Raw genomic sequence first — 24,578 nt, forward strand, 5'->3', positions numbered from 1 at the left:
CGCGAACAGGTTGGAGATGTATGGACAGAGGTGTGTGGCGTGTGATAATATGCCGATGAAAGCGACTCCGTGACGTCACACGTCTCAAGGGGTGCTTTATTTGGTACCCGGTCTACGAGTATGTGTGGAACGCGAGCAAAACTTTACTTTCTCAACTGCACCCGCAAAATGACTTAACTACTGTGCACTTTATGTCCATTGATAATATTTGTATGTCTTATTCGTTGCATTATAAGAATATGAACGGTGCACACATCGAAACATATTCAGATACGAAAAAACATATATTTTTCCGCACATTTCAAGATCAAAATCATTGCATTACCACAAATATTGGCATTATTTTTCGATGACCTGTGTTTTTACTCCAAACACTAGAAGTCATTGATGAGGGGACGCGGGAGGTTGATGGAGTGTGAAACCAGCTAGAATTCAAAATTTAATAAAAGAAAACAAAACATGTGCGACATTACTGCTCCCCGCCAATCACATGGCCGGCCGTTTGACAGATCGCTGATATCGGCGGGAAATGGTTGGAATGAAAGCAAATTTTAAAAAAATGGCAACATTTTTCTCTCAAATTTAGAACGTATTTGAATTTCTTGAATTTAAAATGCAGGGGGGCGTTCTGTACGCACTGTTTCAAATAAGTACAAACACAAAAATATTACCTACCGACATATTTTAAACTATTACAGGAAACACTGAAGAGCTACAATACACATTATATTAAAAGATACACATTACGTTGATATGAAAAGTTTTTATTTCGGTATACTTCGACCTTAAATTATTTGATTGTCGTTTTTATTTTTCAGATGATGTATTCAATACCAGTATATCATTGAAATGCCAGTTTATCACAAATATAGGACACAATTCATGACGAACTTTGTTCTGCTGAATTTATGTATCGAAACGGCAATTTGTTTTTTGTTGATACTACGTCACAGATAAATGTGTAAACATGAAAAGTACACAATGGTGTCGAATTAGACGCGCTGGCGCATCGGTATTAATGTTAGGCGAGCGGATAAAAAAATAACTATAAATATGTTTACATTTTTTAAGTGATATAGAGTGAAGTATTGCAGGTATCAAAATTTTTATTTTTTATTTTTTATTTATTTCTTAAGTTAGCTTATATTAAAACTAACATAAACTATTATATACATTTACATCATCTTTATATATTTACATTTCCTTACAGTTAGACATTTATTTTTAAATTCTTTCAGACACGTTTCATTCTTCATACATTCAGGCATCTCATCATACATTTTTAAACCCTTATACATCAAGCAATTTTGCGACTCAGCTCTTTTCAATAATGGTAGTCTTATTTTATCCTTTTGTCTAGTAGCATATTCATGACAATTTTTGTTTAAGACAACTTTATCCTTAAAATATTTTGGTAATTTATCGTGAAAAAATTTATGTATAAATATCAACATATTAAATTTAAGTCTTCTTCTTACAGATAACCATTTTAGTTCATCTCTCATTTTTTTTACATTGCTATATTTATTTTTCTTAAGAACTATTCTCATCGCTTTATTTTGTATAATTTCTAGTTTATTTAAATTTCCTTCGTTTGCTAAAAATAATATTGTTGAGCAGTAATCTATATGTGGAAGAATGATTGTTTTGTAAATAAGTTCTGCAGTATCTTTATTTAATTTATTCCTTAATCTACTAAGGAAATTTTTATTTTTATTTTTTTGAAAAAATGACAATATAATGTAAAATATTTGTGTAATCGGTTATCGCAAGTAAAATTAAAATTCACACCGTTCCTTTAATTTCTCTAGCGTTATAAAAATTAAAATAAAACAACAGATTTATATAAATAAATAGTATTAATGGTAACAATGGAAATACTTATTACGGGAATATCGTAAGATGTAGGATCATAAGAAAAAGTCACATTTTACCAAAAACGTTTACTAAAAACATTTAAGCAATAAATGCAACATGTTTTTTGAGAACTTTATATAAAATATGAACATAAAATATTGGTAAAAAAAATTAAAATACATGCTAGTTGTCACTACATTCTTTACATATCGCTCACTCATTTCAAGAACGTCATAAATCAAAATACGTCAATTTTCAGTTGTGCATATTTTCGGAATGCCCAGAAAATTTACTATATCCCAGCAAAAGCGGCATATTTTTAACTTAATATTTACCCGCTACAGGACAGAAAGTGTTGTTTTTGCATTTTGAAGAAAAGGTATTGTTTATATATTTTTTTAAATATACTAAATATTTTTCAAACGGAGAAAAAACCTTCAGGTTTTACCTAAAAAGACCTGTTGCACAGTAAAAAGTTCAATAAGTGTCTTGATATTAATTTTTAATACATTGTATTATATTTTTAAACTTTAAAAACGTTCTCCTGAAAAATCAAGTATTTTGATTTATGACGTTCTTGAAAGGAGTGAGCGATATGTTACCTCAGTGCTCCCCATAGATTGGATGTCCGTCGTAAAATTTACGAATGTCCCGTTATAAATAATTTAGATTTAAAAATTGCATAAAACATATTTATTCATTATGTAGTTATATATTAATCTAAAAAAGCAATTCAGAGTAAACTAGCCACTAAAAATTTTTCACTGAATCCGCAGAAAGGTCGTTCGCGCGGAGACTTTGAACACGAGCTGTGTGCGAGGTGTGAACTTTAATGTTGCATTGAAATCTCGCGATTGCAACAGCAACAGGCGCGTTTTGTTTGGCGCTGAATAGTAAACACGGCATGTATAAATGTACACGGCACATAGTGCTTCTTACATAGGTGTACCTCTATACAAGGGACTCGCGGCCTTGCCCCTCTCACTGCCCCGAGACTTCCTCGCTCGACAATCACTTCCTGAAGCGATATTCGTGATGTACCGGCGTTACGAGTGCAGGCAGTACCAGCGAGTGGTCTAAGTAGTGCTTAGCCGGTACCTCGATTAGTTCCGATAGCCGCGGGCCGCGGTAAAAGTGCGTCAATCGACGAACGGGACTTTCGTACAAAGCTCCGTATACCGTACCTACCTACATTACACCAATCGAGCCTGACTTCGCTACGACGCACTTCAAAATTTCCACGCATTAATTTTTTGGCTGTATTTTTCCTGCATTTTTTGTTGCATACTGAAATTTGATAGGGGCTGACAAACATACAAGTAGGTAGAAATAGTAGCGATGTGAATAATCATTGACCGATATTTTTACTAAAAATAAGCATCACATCATTATAAGCACTAAGCATCATATCCATTGATGCGCTAACAAAATATATAAATACAGTTTCGAGACTGGTTTTAAAAGAAATTTTGAAAATCTCAAAATATAGTTGTATTTTTATTAAATATTTTTTTCTAATAATCAACCCTAGACCACGGAACTTGTTTCAATGTAACTTAATACGGAATTATCGTAAAATTTACGACGATAAGAAAAAACACATTTTACCTAAAATATTTAAAAATTAAGAGCAACATGTTTTTTGAGAACTTAACATAAAACAGAGCATAAAAATCGGTTAAAAATATGATATTTGTATATGCTAGTTATCACTACATTCTATACATGTGTTGCCTCGGTGCTCCCCACAAATAAGATGCCCGTCGTAAATATTACGAATGTCCCGTAATCTAAGGTTAAATGTGTTTGCTTAAGATTTTACCAGAGAATAAAAATAAATGTATCCTAGTACGTGATTTAAAATAGTAATAATAAACATCTAAATAAACTCATTATTGGAATTTAGGATTTATATTGCGGAATGAATGACGACTATTTTTTCAATTTTAATTGTCATAAATAAGATCATTTTCTACACTGATTTAGAGTCATACATAGTTTATAATAAATAGTATGATTGTTGAAGAAAAAAATATGATATATGAATAATGCTAACAGTTTTACCGATGTTCGTCATTGCGTTTTTAAAGCAATTATTTATATTTAGTGGTTTAAACTATAGACAGCTAAATGATTTACGAATGCACAAAATATTTTGCATTGCAAAATATACCAATACATCGTAATTTGCTGTTGACTGAATTTGCCAGTGGCGATACGTCAGCCGTATATTCGCTAACAATCTTTGTTTTTCTGTTGTGATGTATTTTGTGAGCAATAATGAATGAATCAATAAATAAAAGTATATAATATAAAAATCGATTATAAAATAAAACAGTACAAGTCGGACATTATTAAAGTTCATTTACTAAATGTTCAAATCAAACACCGATTTTTAGAGCGTACTAAATTGTATTTTATTATTAAAAACATATAAAAATTAAATTTGTGACAATTGTTTCGCTTTGTTATGGCATTCTCAAACTACTTTAATTAAATCTTCACAGTAGTTTGAAAATGCCATAAGGAGAAACGATTGTCACAAATTTTATTTTTATGTGTTTTTAATAATACAATACAATTTAGTACTCAGTGTTTGATTTCACATTTATATTTGAATTAAAATGGAGTTATAATTTATATTTGAAGAATTAAACAATAACTTTGTGATTTTTCCATTTATAATTAATATATAACATTGTTTTAATATCACCATCATTTTTTACTATGACTTCATCTGAAAAAGAAGCGGTTAGCTTCGAATCCGGTAGACATTATAATAACGTTATAATAAAATATTTATAAAGTTATATTTTAATTATGAAATGGTGTTCTACAAATTAAACGCCAAATGTATAAATAAATTATTATAGTTGTTAACGAATGCAAAAAGTTTGTTGTTTGTCTACGCGCTTTAGAATTTAAGAAAATTGAGGTGTAGCGCCGAAATCACGTAACCGTTTCGTTGTCGACGGAAGGAAAACAAAAGAACGCTTTCCCGCCAACTTAAAGTTGAGTAAAAGGAGAATGTAATGTGGTCTTCTCCCGCTCCGGTAGGTGCCTACTTTCCCCCATTCAAATTGTTTTTATTGTCATTCCGAGTGATGCACTGGCCGCTTATCGCGACAGCCGTCAGCCGCCAGTCGGCCGGCGGGAGCCGACACGGAAACACGACGGATTTCTTTCCCCTGTCGGTTTTTTCCGAGTTTTCCGCCGAACTTTTCCCCGCGGTATTACGTACTCGCGTAAGTACCCTCCCACGTGAATGTTTTGACGTTTCGCATCCTGCGAATCCGATGTAAACATTTCTGGCCTTATTCAATGAGTCTGTCTGGAAATCTCCAATCATTTTAAGAAAGATTCCTTTATTTAGATTCAAATCCCCGAAGCTAATTGAATTTTATCAAAAGTAATACAACATAAACATAGTAAAACTACACGTGATTCATTTGTTGCACTAGCTTGACGGTTAACTTTTGATGTATTTATCGCGTTAAAAATAAGAAATACTTTTTTTTCAAATACTGTAAAATAATTTTTACTTCAATTCAATATAAATTTTATCCAAATAATCAATATGATAAATAAAAGAGGAATTGGTAGAATTGAATGCGATGTAATAAAAATACTCAGGCCAAACATCTAGACGTCTAAAGATGTCTAGGTAACAGTTAATTAATAAATTATACTAATTTGTAAACCATATTATTGTTATGTCCTATTTTTTTAATCAATCCATTAAATTTTTACACCCTTAGAAATAACAAAATAAAAACAATCAATGATCAAGAGGCACATCAAAGAATATATAAAAAAAAACATATTCTAAAATAACCCAATAAATAACACTTCATTCCACATTCCTTCTCCACTACTATGTTTATTCCTCATAAACCTTGCTCCTCTTCTCTCAGTCATTTTTCTTTTGAAAGACGACGGACTTCTGCAGCTCACACCTAACGCTATAATAGTAATAATTTCATTTATTGTTTCGGCATTTACTGTGGTAGGGCATGATGAAATTATTAAAGAAATCACTTGTTTTTTTACCACTTGAGTTTATTTAGCTTCCGAAACTAATCGTCGTCGTCGTAAAATAAACTCAAGTGGTAAAAAACAAGTGTTTTCTTTAATAATTGTGTCAAATAATGTTCTAACTGCAGTTTTTTTTTTGTAAAATTATCATTGAATAATTCATGAATTTAACGCAAATATCGCAATATGTATTATTGTGAATATATTAAGCAGTTTTTATTATCACTTCACAAAATATATCACGAAAAAATCCGGTCAAGAATGACAAATATAAGGTTTTCAATGATCCTGATTTGAAGAGGCAATGTGGTCGTCAGACTAAAAAGAGACGTTTTGAGTGTTGAAATAACTTAATTTTGACTGCGGTACTTTGCTGGTGGATTTACACACAAATGAAATACTATCCTTCGCTACAATTCTTAGAAATAGATTTCCTGGGTTGAAAAGCTCATAGGAGAAAGAAATGCAGCGATTTCCCAAAGGAACCTCGGAAGAGTGATTCGCTAATGTTGATAGAGTAACGTGCACTGCTGCTGGTTAGAAGGATAATAAAAGGTAGCTCTGGTGTCGACATTTGTGGGCAAGCACCCAAGACGAAAAGATTTTGAGAAGAGCTTAGAAGCCGAGAAGATTTTTTTAAAGTCATGGACGTAAGAACGGACCCAAATAGTTACAAGTAAGAGTAAGATCGTCAGTAATGTCGAGTGAAGATGTGGAGGCATTCAAGGAGATGAAACAAGTTGCATATTTTCCCGAATGTATGGATCATCGGCAAAGGTAAAAAAATGTATAAAAGATTAAGACTCCTGAATTGTCCTCAATGCACAACAGTATTATGTTTAAATAAAATAAAATGAAACTGTTTTAATAGTAAAAATAGAAAATAATAATAAAACATTTCACATTCAGTTTCATAACACTGCGTTCATATGATGCAATGCGCTATGCACCATTGGGGTGCGGATAAAGATTTAAAAAAAAAATCAAATGTATTTCTTCCTATTATTATTTTACGCCTGTTTTGCGAGCAATGTGGGGTTAATTTAAAAAATATAAAGGGTCCGCCAAATAACTTTTTTTTTTTGAAAACAGGGCGCAAAACATCGAGTGTAGCTTCGGCTGTGTGGCACGTAGCGCCGTCCTGTTGAAACCAAATGTTGCCAATATCCTCCTCTTCAATTTTTGTGAACAAAAATCCGTTCAACATGGCCCGATAACGATCGCCATTGACTGTAACGGCCACTCCTTGCTCATTTTCAAAGAAAAATGGCCCAATTATGCCTCTGGACCAAAATCCGCACCAAACAGTGACTCGTTTTGGGTGTACCGGCTTTTCAATGTATGCGTGCGGGTTTTCTGTGCCCCAAATACGACAATTTTGCTTGTTTACATACCCGCCAAGATCAAAATGAGCTTCATCCGAAAAGATGATTTTTTTGGCAAAATCGGCATCTTCTGTAAGTCGATCGCAGGCCCACTCAGCGAAGCGAAAACGCATTGGATGGTCAGTTGGCTTCAACTCCTGAACCAATTGGACTTTGTATGGCGTCATACCAAGGTCTTTATGCAAAATTCGTCTCAATGATGTCTCCGAAATGTTCAATTGTTGAGAACGACGGTGAATTGATGTTGATGGCGCTTCACGCACACTTTCTGCCACAACATCGATATTCTCGGGTGTACGCACTGTTTTTGGCTTTTCACGCTTTGGTTTATCGATGAGGATGCCAGTTTCTTTCACTTTTTTCACAAGATAACGAACATACGGAGCTGACGGTGCTTCTCTTCTTCCAAAAACCGTACGCAATTTTCGCACACATTCTGCAACATTACCATGATTTTCAAAGTAATGTCGCAATATTTCCCAGCGTTGTTCAAGCGTATACACAACCATATTCGCTCAGCGGAAGGATAAAACTAATTATCTGTCAAATCAGACATGAGCTAAGTGTTACCATTCACGAAATAAGCACTAGTTGAAAAAAAAAACTTTAGATGGCGGACCCTATACATGATCCGCACTAATTTTCTTTGGAAAAGTTGTAATCATATTGTTATATACAAAATACTCGGTCGTTTTACCCTTTAACCAAAATTCACGAAAACTGCTGAAATTTTTTGGAAGGGGTTTATTTCGATAATTAATTCGTATTTTCAAAATATCTCTAAACCGTAGAATTTGATCCGCTAAGTACCTACTTAATACACGCACTTCTCTATGGTAGCTAACTAGGTGTATAAGTCTTATATAAAGCCTGTATTCCATAGCGTTTATACAATAATAATATAGGTAGACACCTTCCTAAGCTTATATAAATATCTTTGTAGAATATTATAGTGAATAACAGCTGATGGTGTTGGTTTGGTAGAACCAGCGTACAAGTATAGATTGTGTTCCGTGTGTTGGTAGCACTGGTAACAAGTATGGTTAGGTTGGTAGCTGTGTGTGCCTGTACTGTATAGAACCAGGGTGTGCTGGTATACATATAATTTATATTCCTCGTGTTGGTTATAATGTACAGCGCTACGAAACGCGTAATAAACAAGGTTGTTACGAAAGTATATTTAATAGTTTTTTTCAAACTATTTTATTTCTGATATTGAAGAATCATCGTTAAAATGTGTATGTTGATTCAGAACTTGAGAACACTATTTTTTAAATTATAAAAAAAAAACAAATTTTAAGTTATAAAGAGAATGACAGAATCAATTTTATGTTTAGATATTTTTTTATTCTTTGAAGTTGTCCCAACCATTTATCGTAGTCAATGGATTTAATGCATGCACACACTTTTGAGTATGCATAAAATTCGTCCCAATTTTGGTATTAATTTAAATTTTAGTACAATCAAAAGTTAAATTTATTATTAATTTAGACTATAGTTATCAAAATTCTTTTTTAACTATGCCAACAAGAAAGCAAGATTGGTATTTAAAAATGAGAAAAAAACAAAAAACGCTTAAAAACTATTGGCATGGTTTTTTTTTATGGTGTGGTTGGTATGGTTTTTTTCATGGTGTGACCAGATACTCGAATCGGTGATACACGTGTGTAAATTTGTCACTTAAAACCAGCCTATACGGTCGTAAGCCCAGTAAATGCCCAGATTTTCATATTCCTCTTCATCTATGTTAATATGTTAAAAAACAATGTTCATAATAACTAATACTAAATGATTGAATAATCTTTGTAAGATTTATTTACATTGAAAACATAGAAGTAGGTATATTTTTTATTATAAATAAATTACTGAAGACGATTTTATATTGATTTGAATAAGTAGCAAACGTGCTTATGGCATATAAACAAAACAACTTAAAAAAATCATTTTATTATTATTTAGTGACTCGCAGCCCTGGTCTATTAGTCTCTCAGTGTGAGTCGGGTAGAGACAGCGTGATGTGAATGTATGTATGTGTGTGTGTGAGTGTGAGTTGGGTAGAGACAGGCAGACAGCGGCTGCCCCCCGCCCCTACCCTGCCCGACCGCCCGGTCCCCTTGCCATGACTAGGTTGGTTGCCCTTCTTACGAACGGTGCGCCGCACGTGTTCACAATACTTCGAGCGAGGGTATGCCACCCATGCTTAGGAATAAGACAAATTTAAAAATAAAATGCATAATAATATTTAACACTAAACAATTAGACAAATCCATTTTTTATCATGTATGATACCACCTCTCGTGACAGTTCCTTATGAACTATTACGGATTATTGACATTGGTACCATAAACCAAGCTAGGACACAGAACGCCGAACCCTCTTCTAGTGGAACAGAATGCCTGCTGACGACAGTCAACAGTCCGGCTTCTCCTAAGGAATTTTACGTGGTTTTCTCCCAGCAGTAGAGTATCGAATGAATGACCTCGCCATGTAAAAAATGCATATTCTCTGATGCCATGTGTGAAGCGTCTAAAACATTGCTATCTATCATTGGAACCCTAACAGTCCATCATATGAACCCTTCCTTAGATCGTCTTCCTTTCTCCCCTCAACTCTTGACTGATCCTACCCTCAATATTTCCCCCTTTTCACCAGTTTACAGTATCATTCATACAGTGACTCCTTATAATTGAAGTTTCTTCTTCTTCTTTATAGCAATAAGCCCGCAAATGTACATATAATGTATATAAGAAGATTACATATAATACATAAATAAACCGATGAAGTGATCACTTACATACCGAGAAAAAATCATTGCCTGGCATTATTCAAACTTTGATGGACATTGTTATTTTTTTATTAACTAGAAATGCGAAAAGGTTAATTTACCATTTTCGTGAATAGTTTTTAAAAATGATTTCATGTAGAATATTTTCCACAATATTTTTGTGACGTATTCAGCGCTCCGGCTTACCTTCCGTCGCTATACCTCGGTTGAGTGGCGCGTTAGTTGGCCTTTCTCTTATCTACAAGCTGCTTCGCAGGCAGTAGAGGCTCTTTTCGTCCGGCAAGACCGACTCCGTAAGGATAAAGGTCGCTTGGCAGACTGCGGAATGCGAGCGCCGTTCTCGTAAGCGCTCGCCTCGCGGCCCCGCCGAGCTGCGAGGGAAAAGAGACCTTACTGCCGACACCGGATTTCAATCGTTACATTCTGCATTCCATTGTGAACTTTATGAACGGCTGCGATACGAGCGCGCGCTGTTCCCTCGGCCTTTTTATTACAGCCGTCTGCTTATTACGATCATTTTTCTCTGGCCGCCCTCTCGCAACTTCTAGGCGCTGGGCGCTTTTCCTACGGCCAGGAATGGTTCGAATCTTCGCTATTCGACAAGCTTACGGACGCAATTGCAATAAAACAAAAAAATAAACAAAAATTATTAATAAAATATTCTCGAGAAACGTATTTATTATTAAGAAATTATATTTCGATCACGCGAGCCTTGTTTTTCGCAACTTCAGCCAAAGATAAAACGGTCGCCGAGGCGATAAACGCGAAGTGCGAGAGGGACGGGCGGCTAGGAGAGAGGAGTGCGGCCGTAATGGCCTAGGAGCGCTGTCGTAAACAGAGAGGCTATAAGCCGCCATACATATCTGTCAAAATACAAAGGGTGACGTCACGCGGGCGCCCTTCCACCCCGGGACACGTGGCCGGCAGACAGACGTCCGCCCCCCACGGCCAGGGGATGCACACTGGAGGAGACTGCAGACTGCATACAAGGCGAGGATGGCGGGAATGTTCCCGCCATTCGTGTTGTGCAAGAACGCCATCGGACGCCATTTCCCACAAGTGACGGCCGATTGAAGGACGCCGGGCGCCGCGGAACACTGCGTCTCTTTGTCTAACTCATATATCTACTCAAAAAATAATGCGAAATCCCAAAAATTACGCGTCAACATTCTAACAAACATCCTTATCGCATTAGTGGCCTTTCACCCGTTGCCGGAAGAGATGGAAACGTTTGAAATAATATCATAACTTTTTATTTGATTTAAATTTTGTCCTGAAATTTCTTGGTGGAACTGCATTTTATATTGTAAAATATATCATAACGATTTACGAAATATTATCGAAAATACCATATTTCATTTCCGTTATCTGTAACGGAAATTAAATGTGGTATTTTCCAAAATTATAAATAAAAAAAATCGTATAAGTATTCCTCTCATGGGTAAAATAGCGAATGTAGCAAACTGCAGAAAGTGGACACTTAAACCAGCTAATTAATAATGGTCGTATGCCCTGTAAATATCCATACTTCCATATTTTATTATCAATAATCACGATAAAAACGTAAGTAAATCGCTCTGATACAAAATGATCAAAACGACCCATCGAGCCTTCTAGCCTTATACGCCTGTCCAAATTTAAAACACAGTAAGGGACATTTTTTGTGGTACGTTTTTTTGCATTTTTGGACTAAGTAAAATCTAAAATGCAAAAAAAACATACTACAAAAAATGTCCCTTACTGTGTTTTAAGTTTGGACAGCCCAATAGTGTCAACATCTTTAAATTATCATATAATCGAGTAAGGTGATTTTTATGTTGCATTAATCGACAGAAAAGTAGTACTTTTCTGTCCTGCATACAAACGAAACGAAACAATGGTCATTTGGAGACAATGAGAGAGGTTCGGAATTGCCACACAGCCGAAAGCCAAGAGCCAAGACGGTGTCCGGTCCGCGCTAAGTGTTGGGTGTATAGCGTTAGTCACCGTCAGCAGTTAGCAGTTAGCTCAGCCAGCAGAGGTTCTCGGTTCTCGCTAGAGTGAGGAGTGAGTCACCCCAGCCGGGGCCGAGGCGTCACCAAAGGCGGGATCCGGCCCATGGCATTCCTGCCCACGGCTGTGCCGACGCACGGCCGCAGCCGCCAGGGCTGGGGCGAGACGAATGTCGCCAAAATCGCCGAAGAAATATAAGTCATTAAGAAACTTTTGCAACATTATGAAATGTTACACGACTGCCAGCCAAACGACAGGTTGTAAGCCCTGAGATGCTCAGATTTGTATCTTCTTTCATATAAAAACGATAGATGTTCCATCTGAAGACGAGACACCTATAGTATGAAACTTCTGTTTATTACTCGAGACTCAAGAGTGCAAACGTAGAAATATATTATGTGAAGAATTAGTATTTAGTTGTCATTTTAAATGTTAAAATTGCTGCATATTCTAAAGCGCCATTGAGGTGAATTCTAACGGAAACAGCGCTTTATAAATTATCCAATAAATAAATAAATCCAAAATATGTTTCGATATACATATTTCCCCGAAAACGACTACGAAAACCATATATCCTTTAGTATTTTCATACAATTCTAAAACGCCCCAGGAGTGGTCACTAAAATTATAAATTTGCTGTCAATAAAGCATCACTGATGCTCCCCGATGCGCTGATGACAGTGTGCACCGATGACGTAGAAGTGACGTAAACAATCACGATCATTTTATTGCACGTCTCCGAGGCGCTTTACACAACGTCAAACGATCGCTTCCAATATTATTTATTACATACATTTGATGGATACGGTCATTATTACAAAGAGCCCTTTATTATTACAAATTATTTTATTATATTATTGTAGGGTGTGTTTTGGGGACTATTGCATTAATTGACGAGAGAACTTACATAGCTGTCAGAAGAGAGAACAGCCGAGCTTCGTTCACTTGGAATGATTAGATAAGTCTAATCTTATATCTCGCCTTGGACGCTTTATTTATCTTACTGCGATACTGCGCATTGCTGGTCAACGCAGTTGACTGTTTTGATTCGTAAAATTAAGCAATGTGTTGAAATACAACCCACTTAATACATAGAAAAAAGGGATCAGTATTAGTGAAAACTGACCCATGGTGTAGATGTTTGAAACTAAAGACTACGATTGTTTGCAACAGAGAAGAATATTATTATGAAGAATTTAATTGTTATCGCGAAACATAACCTGCATTTACTTGGTATATATCGCTAATGATAAAGCTATATCTCGTTAGTCATCCTGTAAAAAATTTAGAGGCGAACACTGTTCAATATCATTTTTTTTGTTGTATATTTGGTACAATTTTAAATGTTGTTACGTTTAAAAAATATGTACAAAATAAAACACTAAATTCTATGCGATTTTTTAGACTCCCTCGATCTTTAAAAAAAAGTGGCTTACGAGATATTGCTCTATCATCAGCTATGTATATGTAGTTCGATATTTTAGAAATAGGTTGACAGTAACATCACAATTTTCATCATATAGGAAGAGGTCTATAGCAGCAATAACTTTTATGTTTTTTTTTAGGAAAAATAAACTTAATTACTCAAATAATCAGTTGCCAAAAAAGAGACACATTTTGAGTTTAATACTCGTAGTAAGAGGAATTCAAAGTAACTCTGTATTGGGTAAAAAGTACCTACTATATATGTATATTCATAGGTTTGGTACAGATACACGACGTCATTTTCGAAACGCTATTTTTCAAGCTGTCGTAGTTTAAACGTGGTAGTGCAATATCATAAAAATGTAATCTGTTTACATTTCGTTTTCGACCAAAAAGAGAACGGGTCATAAGTGGTATGCGGATGAGTTTAAAATTAAATTTAATAACAAATAATTCTATAGTTTCTAAATTGTTGATTTTGCTTTGGATGTTTGTATAAAACGTGATTCCTTTAAGTTAAAATTGCGGCAGTTAGCTATGGAGAACTTACATCACATTTTAAAATATAGATATTATCATTTATTTATCCCCGAATGAAGGTTTGCGGGCAGCCAATAGGCGATCCTAAAAGCCCACAAACTTTCATTTGATTAGAAAAATTTAAAATGAGAGAAAAACAAATAAAAGTAGGTACTAACTTGAGTTTCGTGAAAGAAAAAACCGGCCTTGATTTTATTCTTCACAACAGTATTCAAGGCAAACGACTAAGCTTAGAAGAAATTTGGCGTATAGAAAATTGCTGCGCATAGGTGTATCGTGCTTCTTACTTAAATGATTTAAAATATGAAAGGTTGGGAGAACCAAGTACCAGTCTGTCGTTGCAATGTTTTTTTTACGTTATAACGTCATGTAATACATGTTACACATTTAATACAAATGGAAAATGATTTTAATATTATTTTTCTCTTTCTGACCCTTATCACACCCCATGGTGCACAGTTTTGTCATTTAAAAAAAAATATTAATATAATTATTAAAGAAGCCCTTTTCAAACCGAGTATAACTTTGGAGAATTAATTCATGTACGACTAAGGTAGTGTTTAAATGAAAAAAAAAATGTATACTAGCCACTTTGACAATATTCCCTAAAATATACAGAAACCGTGAGTTAGGTACAAAATATTAAAATTAAATAATTACTTTTGTACAAAACTAGGACGTATAATTGTGACCGAAATCTTTATACTTACAACTGTGTATCACTATCCCAAATAAATCATCAAAGGAAAACATTTTTAAAGTACAATTTTAAATGGGTCATTAAAACTATGTTTGAAAACTTATGCATAACGCTAACTCCTTTCAACAACGTCATACTATATATATTAAAAAAACTTAATTTTTCAGGAGATCGTTTTAAAAAATAAAAAAATATAATGAAATGTATTTAAAATAAATATCAAGCCACTAATTGTGCTTTTTACTGTGCAACAGATCTTTTTAGGTAAAACCTGAATGTTTTTTCTCCATTTGAAAAATATTTAGTTTATTTAAAAAAATAATTAAACAATACCTTTTCTTCAAATTGCAAAAACACCACTTTCTGCCCTGTAGCGGGTAAATATTAATTCAAAAATATGCCGCTTTTGCTAGGACATAGTATATTTTATAGGCATTCCGAAAACATGCAGAACCGAAAATTGACTATTTTTGATATATAACGTTGTTGAAAGGAGTGAGCGATACATGTAAATAGTATATATTTGGGAAGAATGACAAGTATTTGTACGGGGAAGTAACAAGTTATACGTCACACGTCGCGTCGCCTTGGCTGGGAAATTCGAACTACAGTAATTAATGGGAAATCGCCGAGATACAAAGGGGTCAACAATGGTTTAGTGTAGCTACTATAGTACCTACAGGATAGTGGGCCTTATCGCGATCAGCGGTGGTGCAACTAGTCTTCCTAACAAATCGGGGTCGTCTGACGTTTACACACGACACTATCTGATCAACCCTTTAACATTATTCCTAAAGCATTACATTACACAGGTTATTAGGCGAATTCCTAAAACGTGTTTAACGATTATTTAATTTCTTTCAACTTGACTTATTTCAGGGAGCCTTTTTGGGTTATAAAGGGTCATATTGTAATTAACTACTACTACAATGATTAAAGAAAACACTTCGTTTTTTACCACTTGAGTTTTATTATAGATAGATTTATATTATCCACTGACACTTCGTGATGGAATTGCATTTTTAATATATTATTAGATTAAAACCAATATTTTTAGCTTTTCCACTTTATTTTTATTTGACCAGCGACCGGGTTTCGTCGTTACAGACATCAGTCTGATGATGTCTGTAACGACGAAACCCGGTCGCTGGTCAAATAAAAATAAAGTGGAAAAGCTAAAAATATTGGTTTTAATCTAATAATATATTTTATTATAGACTTCATGTTTCAGAAGTTAAACTTCCATCATTCAGGTCTGTATAATAACAGACCTGAATGATGTATAATGTTATCATTCAGGTCTATATAATGTTATTATACAGACCTGAATGATGGAAGTTTAACTTCTGAAACATGTAGTCTGTAATAAAACTCAAGTAGTAAAAAACGAAGTGTTTTCTTTAATCATTGTAACATGTCTTACCACAAAGTTAATGCCAAAACAATAAATAAAACTACTACTACTATTATCACGCCATTTACAGGCAGAGAGGATGGAACCCCACACTCTTCTGCCTTGACATATGGTACACTTCTAGCTTCCTTCATATCCATACACGTCATTACGCAGATTTTCGACACCACCAGATTTTAGGTCCTGATTGATCTGATGGTACCAAATTTTTTTCGGCAGTCTTCGTTCTGTATTCGCAATAAGGTTTTCCAAAATCTATCGGCACATTAATTTTTATTATGTGTGTATTATTAGACTTTCGATTCAATGAACCACCATTTTTTATGTTTGCAACGCTATGAGTTAAAACATATTTTTGTTAGCTTGCGTGATATTAAGTTTATTTTTGTACATTATTTAAGGTTAAATATTTTATGGTCTCGCTCTATAGCGGAGGGGTTAGCGCGTTACGCTACCGTGCTGGACGTCTCGGGTTCGATTCCCAGCAGAGTCAAAATAAATATTAGTGATTTTTCATCCTAATATTTATTTCATATTACCCTGGACTGGTACCTGAAGCGCGGGTTGATTCTTTCTTTGAAAATTTCCCTTGTGTACTAAATATTAAGATATTACTGCTTCTATATGACGCTGTGCCCTATGCATTACCGGGTGCAGATAAGGTTAAAAGACGAAGAAAACCTTTTTATGTCGCATATTTTTTTCCAACTTATATCGGTCAAAAACTAATGTAAGGTAGATAAATATTAATAAATGAATCTTCATACCATTTTTAAGGCAATAATTATTGTTTAAGTATATTTTTAAACGATATATTTACGAATATATATTTCAAGCATACTTTTTGATAGAAGTTTTTGACAGTAATGTTAATAGATTGTAGAGAAGTTATGGAATATGTATTTCACTTTTGTTTTCTGTTTTTTTTTATCTTTAAAGAATTGCCATGTTAAAAAAAATCGTTTTTCAGTTCCTACGTGAGTTTTGAATGGCGATAATTTACTAAGGTAAATGATAATTACTTTTTTGTATTTCAATTTCAGCATGCGTATGAAATAACGGAATATTTTGTGATTTATCGAATAACTATCTAGACACCGAGTGAATTACTCAATGGAATTTAGTATTGACTTGAACTGTTCCACGAGCTAATATGAAATATTTGGTGTCTACCAAGAATTTCACTTGATTATCTGAGAAACTGGCGCTTTCACCCATTAACGCGCATCCTCAGACTGCTCGAATCAGTCAATTAGTCAAATAAATAGTACTAATATTAGATCATTTATATAGCGCCATTTTCGTAAAATATGTATGTTCTATATCAACGGCGCTTAAACTAATATCTATAATATATAAATAAAAATGAATATTTTTGTTAAAATTTTAGCTCATCTCCGTTATTCAAAAGTTATTCACCGATTGCTTTGAAATTTTCAATCAGACTCATTGGATACATTAAAAATGCTGTTAATAAAATAAATATCATCAGGAAAAGTTTTTAAAAATTATTTAATTTTTGATATACGTATAACCGATTAAGGCAATAAACTTATGAATGAAAAAATGTAAATTAAAACGAATATAGGTACTTTTATATACCAAATGTATGTATGTATAAACATATATATATATATATATATATATATATATATATATATATATATATATATATATATATATATATATATATATATATATATATATAAATTGATTCTAATATGTTCGTTATATTCGTTTTTTATATGGTAATAAAGATTATTTATTTGGGACTTATGTCCACGTAATATCTATCGGTATTATAGGTATTAGGACATCATTTGAATTTCCCCTTATAACGATGTTTTCAGCTTGGCGATCTGATCAAAACTAACCGAGCTATTATCATTTGAACCTACACGTCAATAAATGCACAAAGACAAATGCTCATCAGTAAGGTGCGTTTTAATTAAAAAACAAAAAGTGAATATTTCGACATCGAAAAGTGTTATTGAGTCGTATAATTGAATCGCTAGCCGGGGCCTCGCAACATCGCGGGTAGAGCGCATAACGAGGGGTGTTCTGGTTCGTGGAAGGGAAGTCGATACCCGGGACAACTACTCACCAGGAGCGAAGGATAGGGGCTCGGTCCCCAGCCTGGGAACCCCTCTCGGCCGACCCCGGCCGCCCTGTGCTAGGCAAGACCCCGCGCTACGGCAAGCTACAATCGTGTTCCGTCCCCTCTTCGTTAGTAATTTTACCATCATTTCAATTGACTTCAAAATTTAAGACGTTGTATTTTGTTTAAATAGTAAATTATAATATAAACGTAAAAATACAATTAAGTTAAAATACTCGTTAATGCAAAACTCAAAAAAAAGTAATTTAAAAAAAATAATAATTATGTAAATTTTGTAAAGCGTTCCTGAGGTAACATATCGCTCACTCCTTTCAACAAACTTTCAATAAAAATTGACTTAGAGCATAAAAAAGTGAGATGATATGTTTCCATTCATAATGACTGATGCTTTTTAAACTTGAAAAATAAAGGTAGGAAATTTGTTGGAAAGCTTATTGTATAGACCTCCGTAATATGGAAACAAGCACTTTCTCTGAATAAATGAAGAAAATAACATTAAAAATCAATTTACAACATTTTAAATGTGTCCAAATACTTGTTCACAAATCTGGATTATCCCCAATTAGGAGATATTTTTTACATTAGAAGATTCCCTCTTCCTACCATATGTCTCTAGTGATGTCAAGCACCGTATTTCGAATCAATATATCCAGAAGATTCAAGAATTTGAATAGTGTGGTTGTCAATCATGGGTACAATTGGTGAATGTTACACGCGTGTAAAGTGATCACTTAAACCAGCCAGCCTATGAGGGTCGTAAGCCCTGTAAATGCCCAGACTTCCATATTCTTCTTCATCTTTGTTGAGATGTAAAAAGTCACTATTATTATCAGTAAGAAAACAAAGTTGTTTTATTGTAGAAAGTAAGAAAAATACAATCATTTATTATTCTGGACATCTTTATTATTATTTTTTTTTAAATAAATGGCTTAAGCAGTTAAAACAAACCTTTTTTTTCGATTGTATCCAATTCGTTATTACTGGTATTGAGAAATTTTTGCTGAACTAAGAAAAGTTGAAAAAATAACAGAATGACACAAAATACTGTATAACAATGACAGTGATGTAGGTATGCAAGTACTAAATAATATGTATAAAATTTATTATTCGCTACTAGGACCTCGCCTTTACGGCAAATAAAACATGTTGCTTAAAGTGGTCGTAAGTAGAGACGTCGTAAGAGAGAGGCAACGTTTCCATCAAGAAAATACAAGTGATAAGTTTTTATCAATATTGTTGACTTTTGACTGAACAATTTACCTTGTAGTATAATATAAAATATAGTTAATACGTGAGTACATAGCGTAGTGTAACCGCCATAAGATCGCAAACTCGTCCTGGTCAAATAAAAGCGAAACGTCAAAAGTTCAAATAATAAACATTAACACAATTTTTTATTAATTGATTTCGAGTTTAATTTGTAGAACTCCATTTTAATTTATGTATTAATTGTTAAATCAAACACAGATTTTTTTTAGTCTAATGAGTTGTATTTTATTGTTAAAAAACACATAAAAATTCATATTGTGCCAATTGTTTCGCCTAGTTATGGCATTTGACAATTCGCTCACTCCTTTCAAGAACGTCATAAATCAAAATTCGTCAATTTTCAGTTGGGCATGTTTTCGGAATGCCTAGAAAATGTACTGTATCCCAGCAAAAGCGGTATATTTTTAACTTAATATTTACCCGCTACAGGGCAGAGAGTGTTGTTTTTGCATTTTTAAGAAAAGGTATTGTTTAATTATATTTTTAAATAAACTAAATATTTTTCAAGTGGAGAAAAAAACCTTCAGGTTTTAGCTAAAACGATCTGTTGCACAGTAAAAAGTTCAATAAGTGGCTTGATATTTATTTTTAATACATTGTGTTACATTTTCAAACTTTAAAAACGTTCTCCTGAAAAATCAAGTTTTTTGATTTATGACGTTCTTGAAAGGAGTGAGCGAATTGTTTGATAATGCCATAACTAGGCGAAACAATTGTCACAATGTTATTTTTTATGTGTTTTGTAACAATAAAATATAACTTAGTAGACTCAAAAAATCTGTTTGATTTCACAATTACTACATAACATCAACACTTTTTACCCTTCTAGGTAGGTATATATTTTATATTATGTCCTGTACTTTAATATATATATACTTATGGTGCACTAAAATCAGTTTTAGCAAATAAAAATCTATCAGCGGAAGCTAAACTGGCAGTACACAATGGAGTTCTGGTTCCAACCCTTATGTATGGAAGCGAAGCATGGAGTTGGCAAAAGAAGGATGAAAGCAGACTGAACGCAGTCGAAATGCGATCCCTCAGACGAATGTGTGGCAAAACGATGTTTGATAGATGTTCGAATGATGAAATAAGGAAAGAATGTAAGGCTGAGATAAGCATTATCGATAAAATTAAGAAAGGTGTGTTGAGATGGTTTGGACATGTGGAGCGTATGAGTGAAGAAAGAACGGTTAAACAAATTTATGGAGCGAATGTAGTTGGAAAAAGAAGCAGAGGACGACCGAGGAAAACTTGGCACAATCAGGTATGTCAAATACTTGAAAGCGGCCGGGTCAGGAGTCGTAATAATCGTCGGGTATGTATGAGGAGATGCATGAATGTAGAAGAGGCAAAGAATGTTTGCAAAGACAGAGTGGTGTGGCGTTCGATTCTCTCTGCCTACCCCTGCGGGGAAGCGGCGTGATGGTTAGTTAGTTAGTTATGTTGCCTTATATTGCTGTAATGGTATTAAATTATTTCCGTATACTGTGCATGTAAAAGCCATTCAGGCGTATGTGGCAATAAATGAATAAAATAAATCAATGTATTTATTTCATTTTCAGTATTTCGGTAAATTTTCAGCAACAATCTAGTTTTTCGGTCAACTTTCGTAATTATAAAAAAAATCATGGCAATCATCCCAAAGGTTCAAAAACTAAGGTCTATTATTTAATCTAATAAGGAAATAATAAAAATTAAGTAAATATGTATTTATAAAATAAAAATTAAACAATTTTATGCTTATCTTTATAAACTAAAAATATAGGTGGGAAAGTACGTATCAATAAAATTTTAGTGCTTTGCCAAAAAAAGTACGTCTTCTTAACCCTTTGATGACGGTTTGGTAAGTTTTAAGTAGGCATTATGAGGGTATGTATTATGTACGTAGGTACCTACTTCCTCTAGGAAATCTATCAATGAACCCTTTTGAGCTATTAGGTAGGTAGATACGTTCTATTGTGTGCACAAGGTAAATTTTAAAAAGGGACAAAAGTGTCGACGTATTATCATCCATTTATAAGTAAAGGAAAATTTAATAATTCTGAATGTGGAAATCGGAAATATTGAATCAATTTCTTAATTCCTGGATATCTGAGTCGAAATAATTAAGAATTTTATGGATGGGTACGGGTTGTAAAGGTCGATCTAGGGAATATCAGGTTAAGAGTCATTCAACGAATGGATAATAATTATTTATAACAAGCTCCTTATATAGGTACCTTTTCGGCCATAATATTTAAGTTTAAAAAAGGTTATACAAAATAAATTATTGTCATTAGACGGCATCGGAGAGTTGTCTGAACATGGGTGACAGGGTTGTATTTAATCTACGATCGGTAATTTCTCTGCGTGTAGGAAAACAAGTCATAATGCTTTTCCACGACCTTCCACCTTTCCTGTGAGCGGGAGACTGTCAAAACCGGAAAAAATGTTCTAACGCCGGGAACGCCCCCGAAAGCTTGGTAAGTTGTCATGGAAACGGCGAGGCTTTACCTCATAGTGGACTTCAACAAAATAGGTACCTACTTGTAATATACATACATATCGCTGGAACATAAAACCGGCACCTAGCTAGCTGACTGGCAGGTTTCCAATCGCCCGCGCTATAACAAACATACTGCTATCTCGCTTATTCCGCGTTTCCAAGTTTGTACGAGCGAAACAGCGCTACGGGCGTAAGTCTTTGTTCAATCAAATAAAGGAGTTTCCAAACACCGCACCGACTGGTATTCGACAAACTGTGTACATTTCGTTCTCTCTCTAGTGCGTGTGTTTCGTTAGGAAGGAAGTACGACGTACGTCGTAGATAGAACCCGACGGTCACAGACACGGCAAATGTGAGCTGGCGCCGTCCCCCTCCATCATCATGATGGTTCTCTACTACGATATAAGCTTGTATGTTCGTTTGGGTTTTTCGTTCTGCTCAAATTAAGTTTGGTTAGTATGAAGTGTGACATTAATGGAAAATTAGAACGATTAAGTATTCAAAGACAAAACGTTAATAATAGATTACACGGTTGGATCCAGCTTCTCCTGAGAGATGAAATATACAATATTATTCGTATTATGAAGAATATTATTGCGGCGAATAATATATTTCTATGAAATGAGATAGTAATATGGTAACATTATGCTATATGAATATTTGTGCAGAACTAAAAATACAAATATGTATTTCAATGAAGTAATAATAATAAAACAATATAAAGCGTTTGTCCATAGCTGAGTAAAACAAAAGTATTTTTCGTAGAACGTACATATAACGACTTCTACACTGCCGCAGGTAGAAATCTAAATAGCTCGCAACCAAGACAGTAAATAGGAAGAGCGTGTCTTTGCCGTTACGGGACGAATGATATGAATTTTTCTGGTATCACTCGTTTAAAACTGTGAAAGTGAGATGATCTTTTAAACCATTTTCTTCCGCAAAATTATTTACATATATGTATTCACATATTTCTTATTCAGAGATCAATTTAAGTAACATTAAAGGAGTATTTTTCAAAATTAGCGATATATAATAAACATTATTATTATTGTATATAAAAAATGTCTTCTTTGCAACAGGCGAAAAGATCTTTATTCAGTAATTTAAAAAAAATCTTTTTAATGCTTTTCGTAAATGTTTCGTAATAGTGGCGATAAAATTGATTACTGCGCTTTATAGAAAATTCAAATTCTTGTATTTAAAACTTAATAAATAAGATATTAGTTTTAGTAAATAAAAACGTCTTGGAAATGTTGTTCCCCCGTATATTTTGAGCGTTCGAAGGCAGCTGTACTAGAGTGAGCGCCCACAATATCCCGCTGTCGCTGAATAAACGATTCTAGGCAGAATACAAGACAGCCGCGGACGAGGGGGCGCGGGAGGCGGGGGGAGTGAAACCCGCTAGAATTTAAAACTCAATAGAAGAAAACAAAACATGTGCGACATTACTGCTCCCCGCCAATCACATGGCCGGCCGTTTGACAGATCGCTGATATCGGCGGGAAATGATTGGAATGAAAACAAAATTTGAAAATGACAACACCATTCTGTCCAATTTGGAACAGATTCAAACTATTTGAACTATAAGCGCAAGGGAGCGTTCTGTAAATTCGGATTTTACTCGCACACAAACATTTTTTTAATAAAAAGAAATACAACTAATAAAAAATATACATTTTAAATTATAATAAAAAAATCATTTTTATTCATTGCTGATTGAATTATTATTAGATTATTCATTATGTAAAAATTGCATAAAAGATATTTTCGAATAGCAAAATTTTATGTCTCGAGTTTGGAAAGAAATTTTATATTTTTTGAACGATTTCACGGACATTAAACAGTGTATTTTTTTCTAACTGAAAAAATAATCGTGTATCGATTTTGGAGAATTTTTGTGTTAAAAACCTTTTTTTCTCAATTTATCGCTTTTAAAATTTCGATTAAAAACCTTTTAAAAAATATTTTTCTTGGTTTGTTTCTTTATACGTAATTTGTTTTTACTAACCAGTTAACGTATAAAGTACATAAGAAATAAAATACTGATTACTAGTTGTATTGATTTCGATGAAACAAAAAAATTATATGTTACAATGTTAGGAAAAAGTTAAATAAATAGTATATTCCGTATATCTGCGGATAGGGGTTGGAGATTTTGACTTACCTGTATATCACCCCACATTGTTATCAGTTATCACCATGAGGAAACATCGTTCCGAAATAAAAGCATGACCGAAACACAATTGACACACGCGAACTGTCAAAATCGAAACGTACACTGCCGAGCGTCACACGTCCTACAGACTTTACAGCGATCGCCATACTAAAGTGTGGTAAATTTCCAATGTATTGGAGATACGACCTTTTCGAGCCGAGAAACTAGCGCCTGAATCGAGACCGGTCCGCTCGGCTACCATCGGCTCATTCCGGCAATTCGGCTTCGTGCGCAACGGTTCAATACGCGGAACAGCTAAAGCGCTATTAATAAAAAAGTAATAACCATTTACTTCGCATTTATTTTTGTATCCTAGCTCGACCTGTACGTTTTTACTCCCTATTGTTAGAT

The 24,578-nt window shown here is 34.0% G+C and overlaps 1 protein-coding gene across 1 annotated transcript in view; it reads right to left on the reverse strand.

The window, feature by feature from the left end:
* tara (SERTA domain-containing protein 2 taranis) overlaps positions 1-24,316 on the reverse strand; it is a 94,771-nt gene extending 70,455 nt beyond the window's left edge. The window contains exon 1 of the mRNA XM_088262753.1: positions 24,177-24,316. Within this exon, the coding sequence (XP_088118879.1) occupies positions 24,177-24,194 (18 nt within the window). The 5' untranslated portion in view covers positions 24,195-24,316. The remainder of the gene's footprint in view (positions 1-24,176) is intronic.
* Positions 24,317-24,578: the final 262 nt, after the last annotated feature.

The sequence above is a fragment of the Brachycentrus maculatus genome, unplaced genomic scaffold, assembly GCF_059751285.1.
Source record: "Brachycentrus maculatus isolate JH-2025_06_01 unplaced genomic scaffold, ASM5975128v1 h1tg000188l, whole genome shotgun sequence".
In the NCBI taxonomy this organism is placed as follows: Eukaryota; Metazoa; Arthropoda; class Insecta; order Trichoptera; family Brachycentridae; genus Brachycentrus; species Brachycentrus maculatus.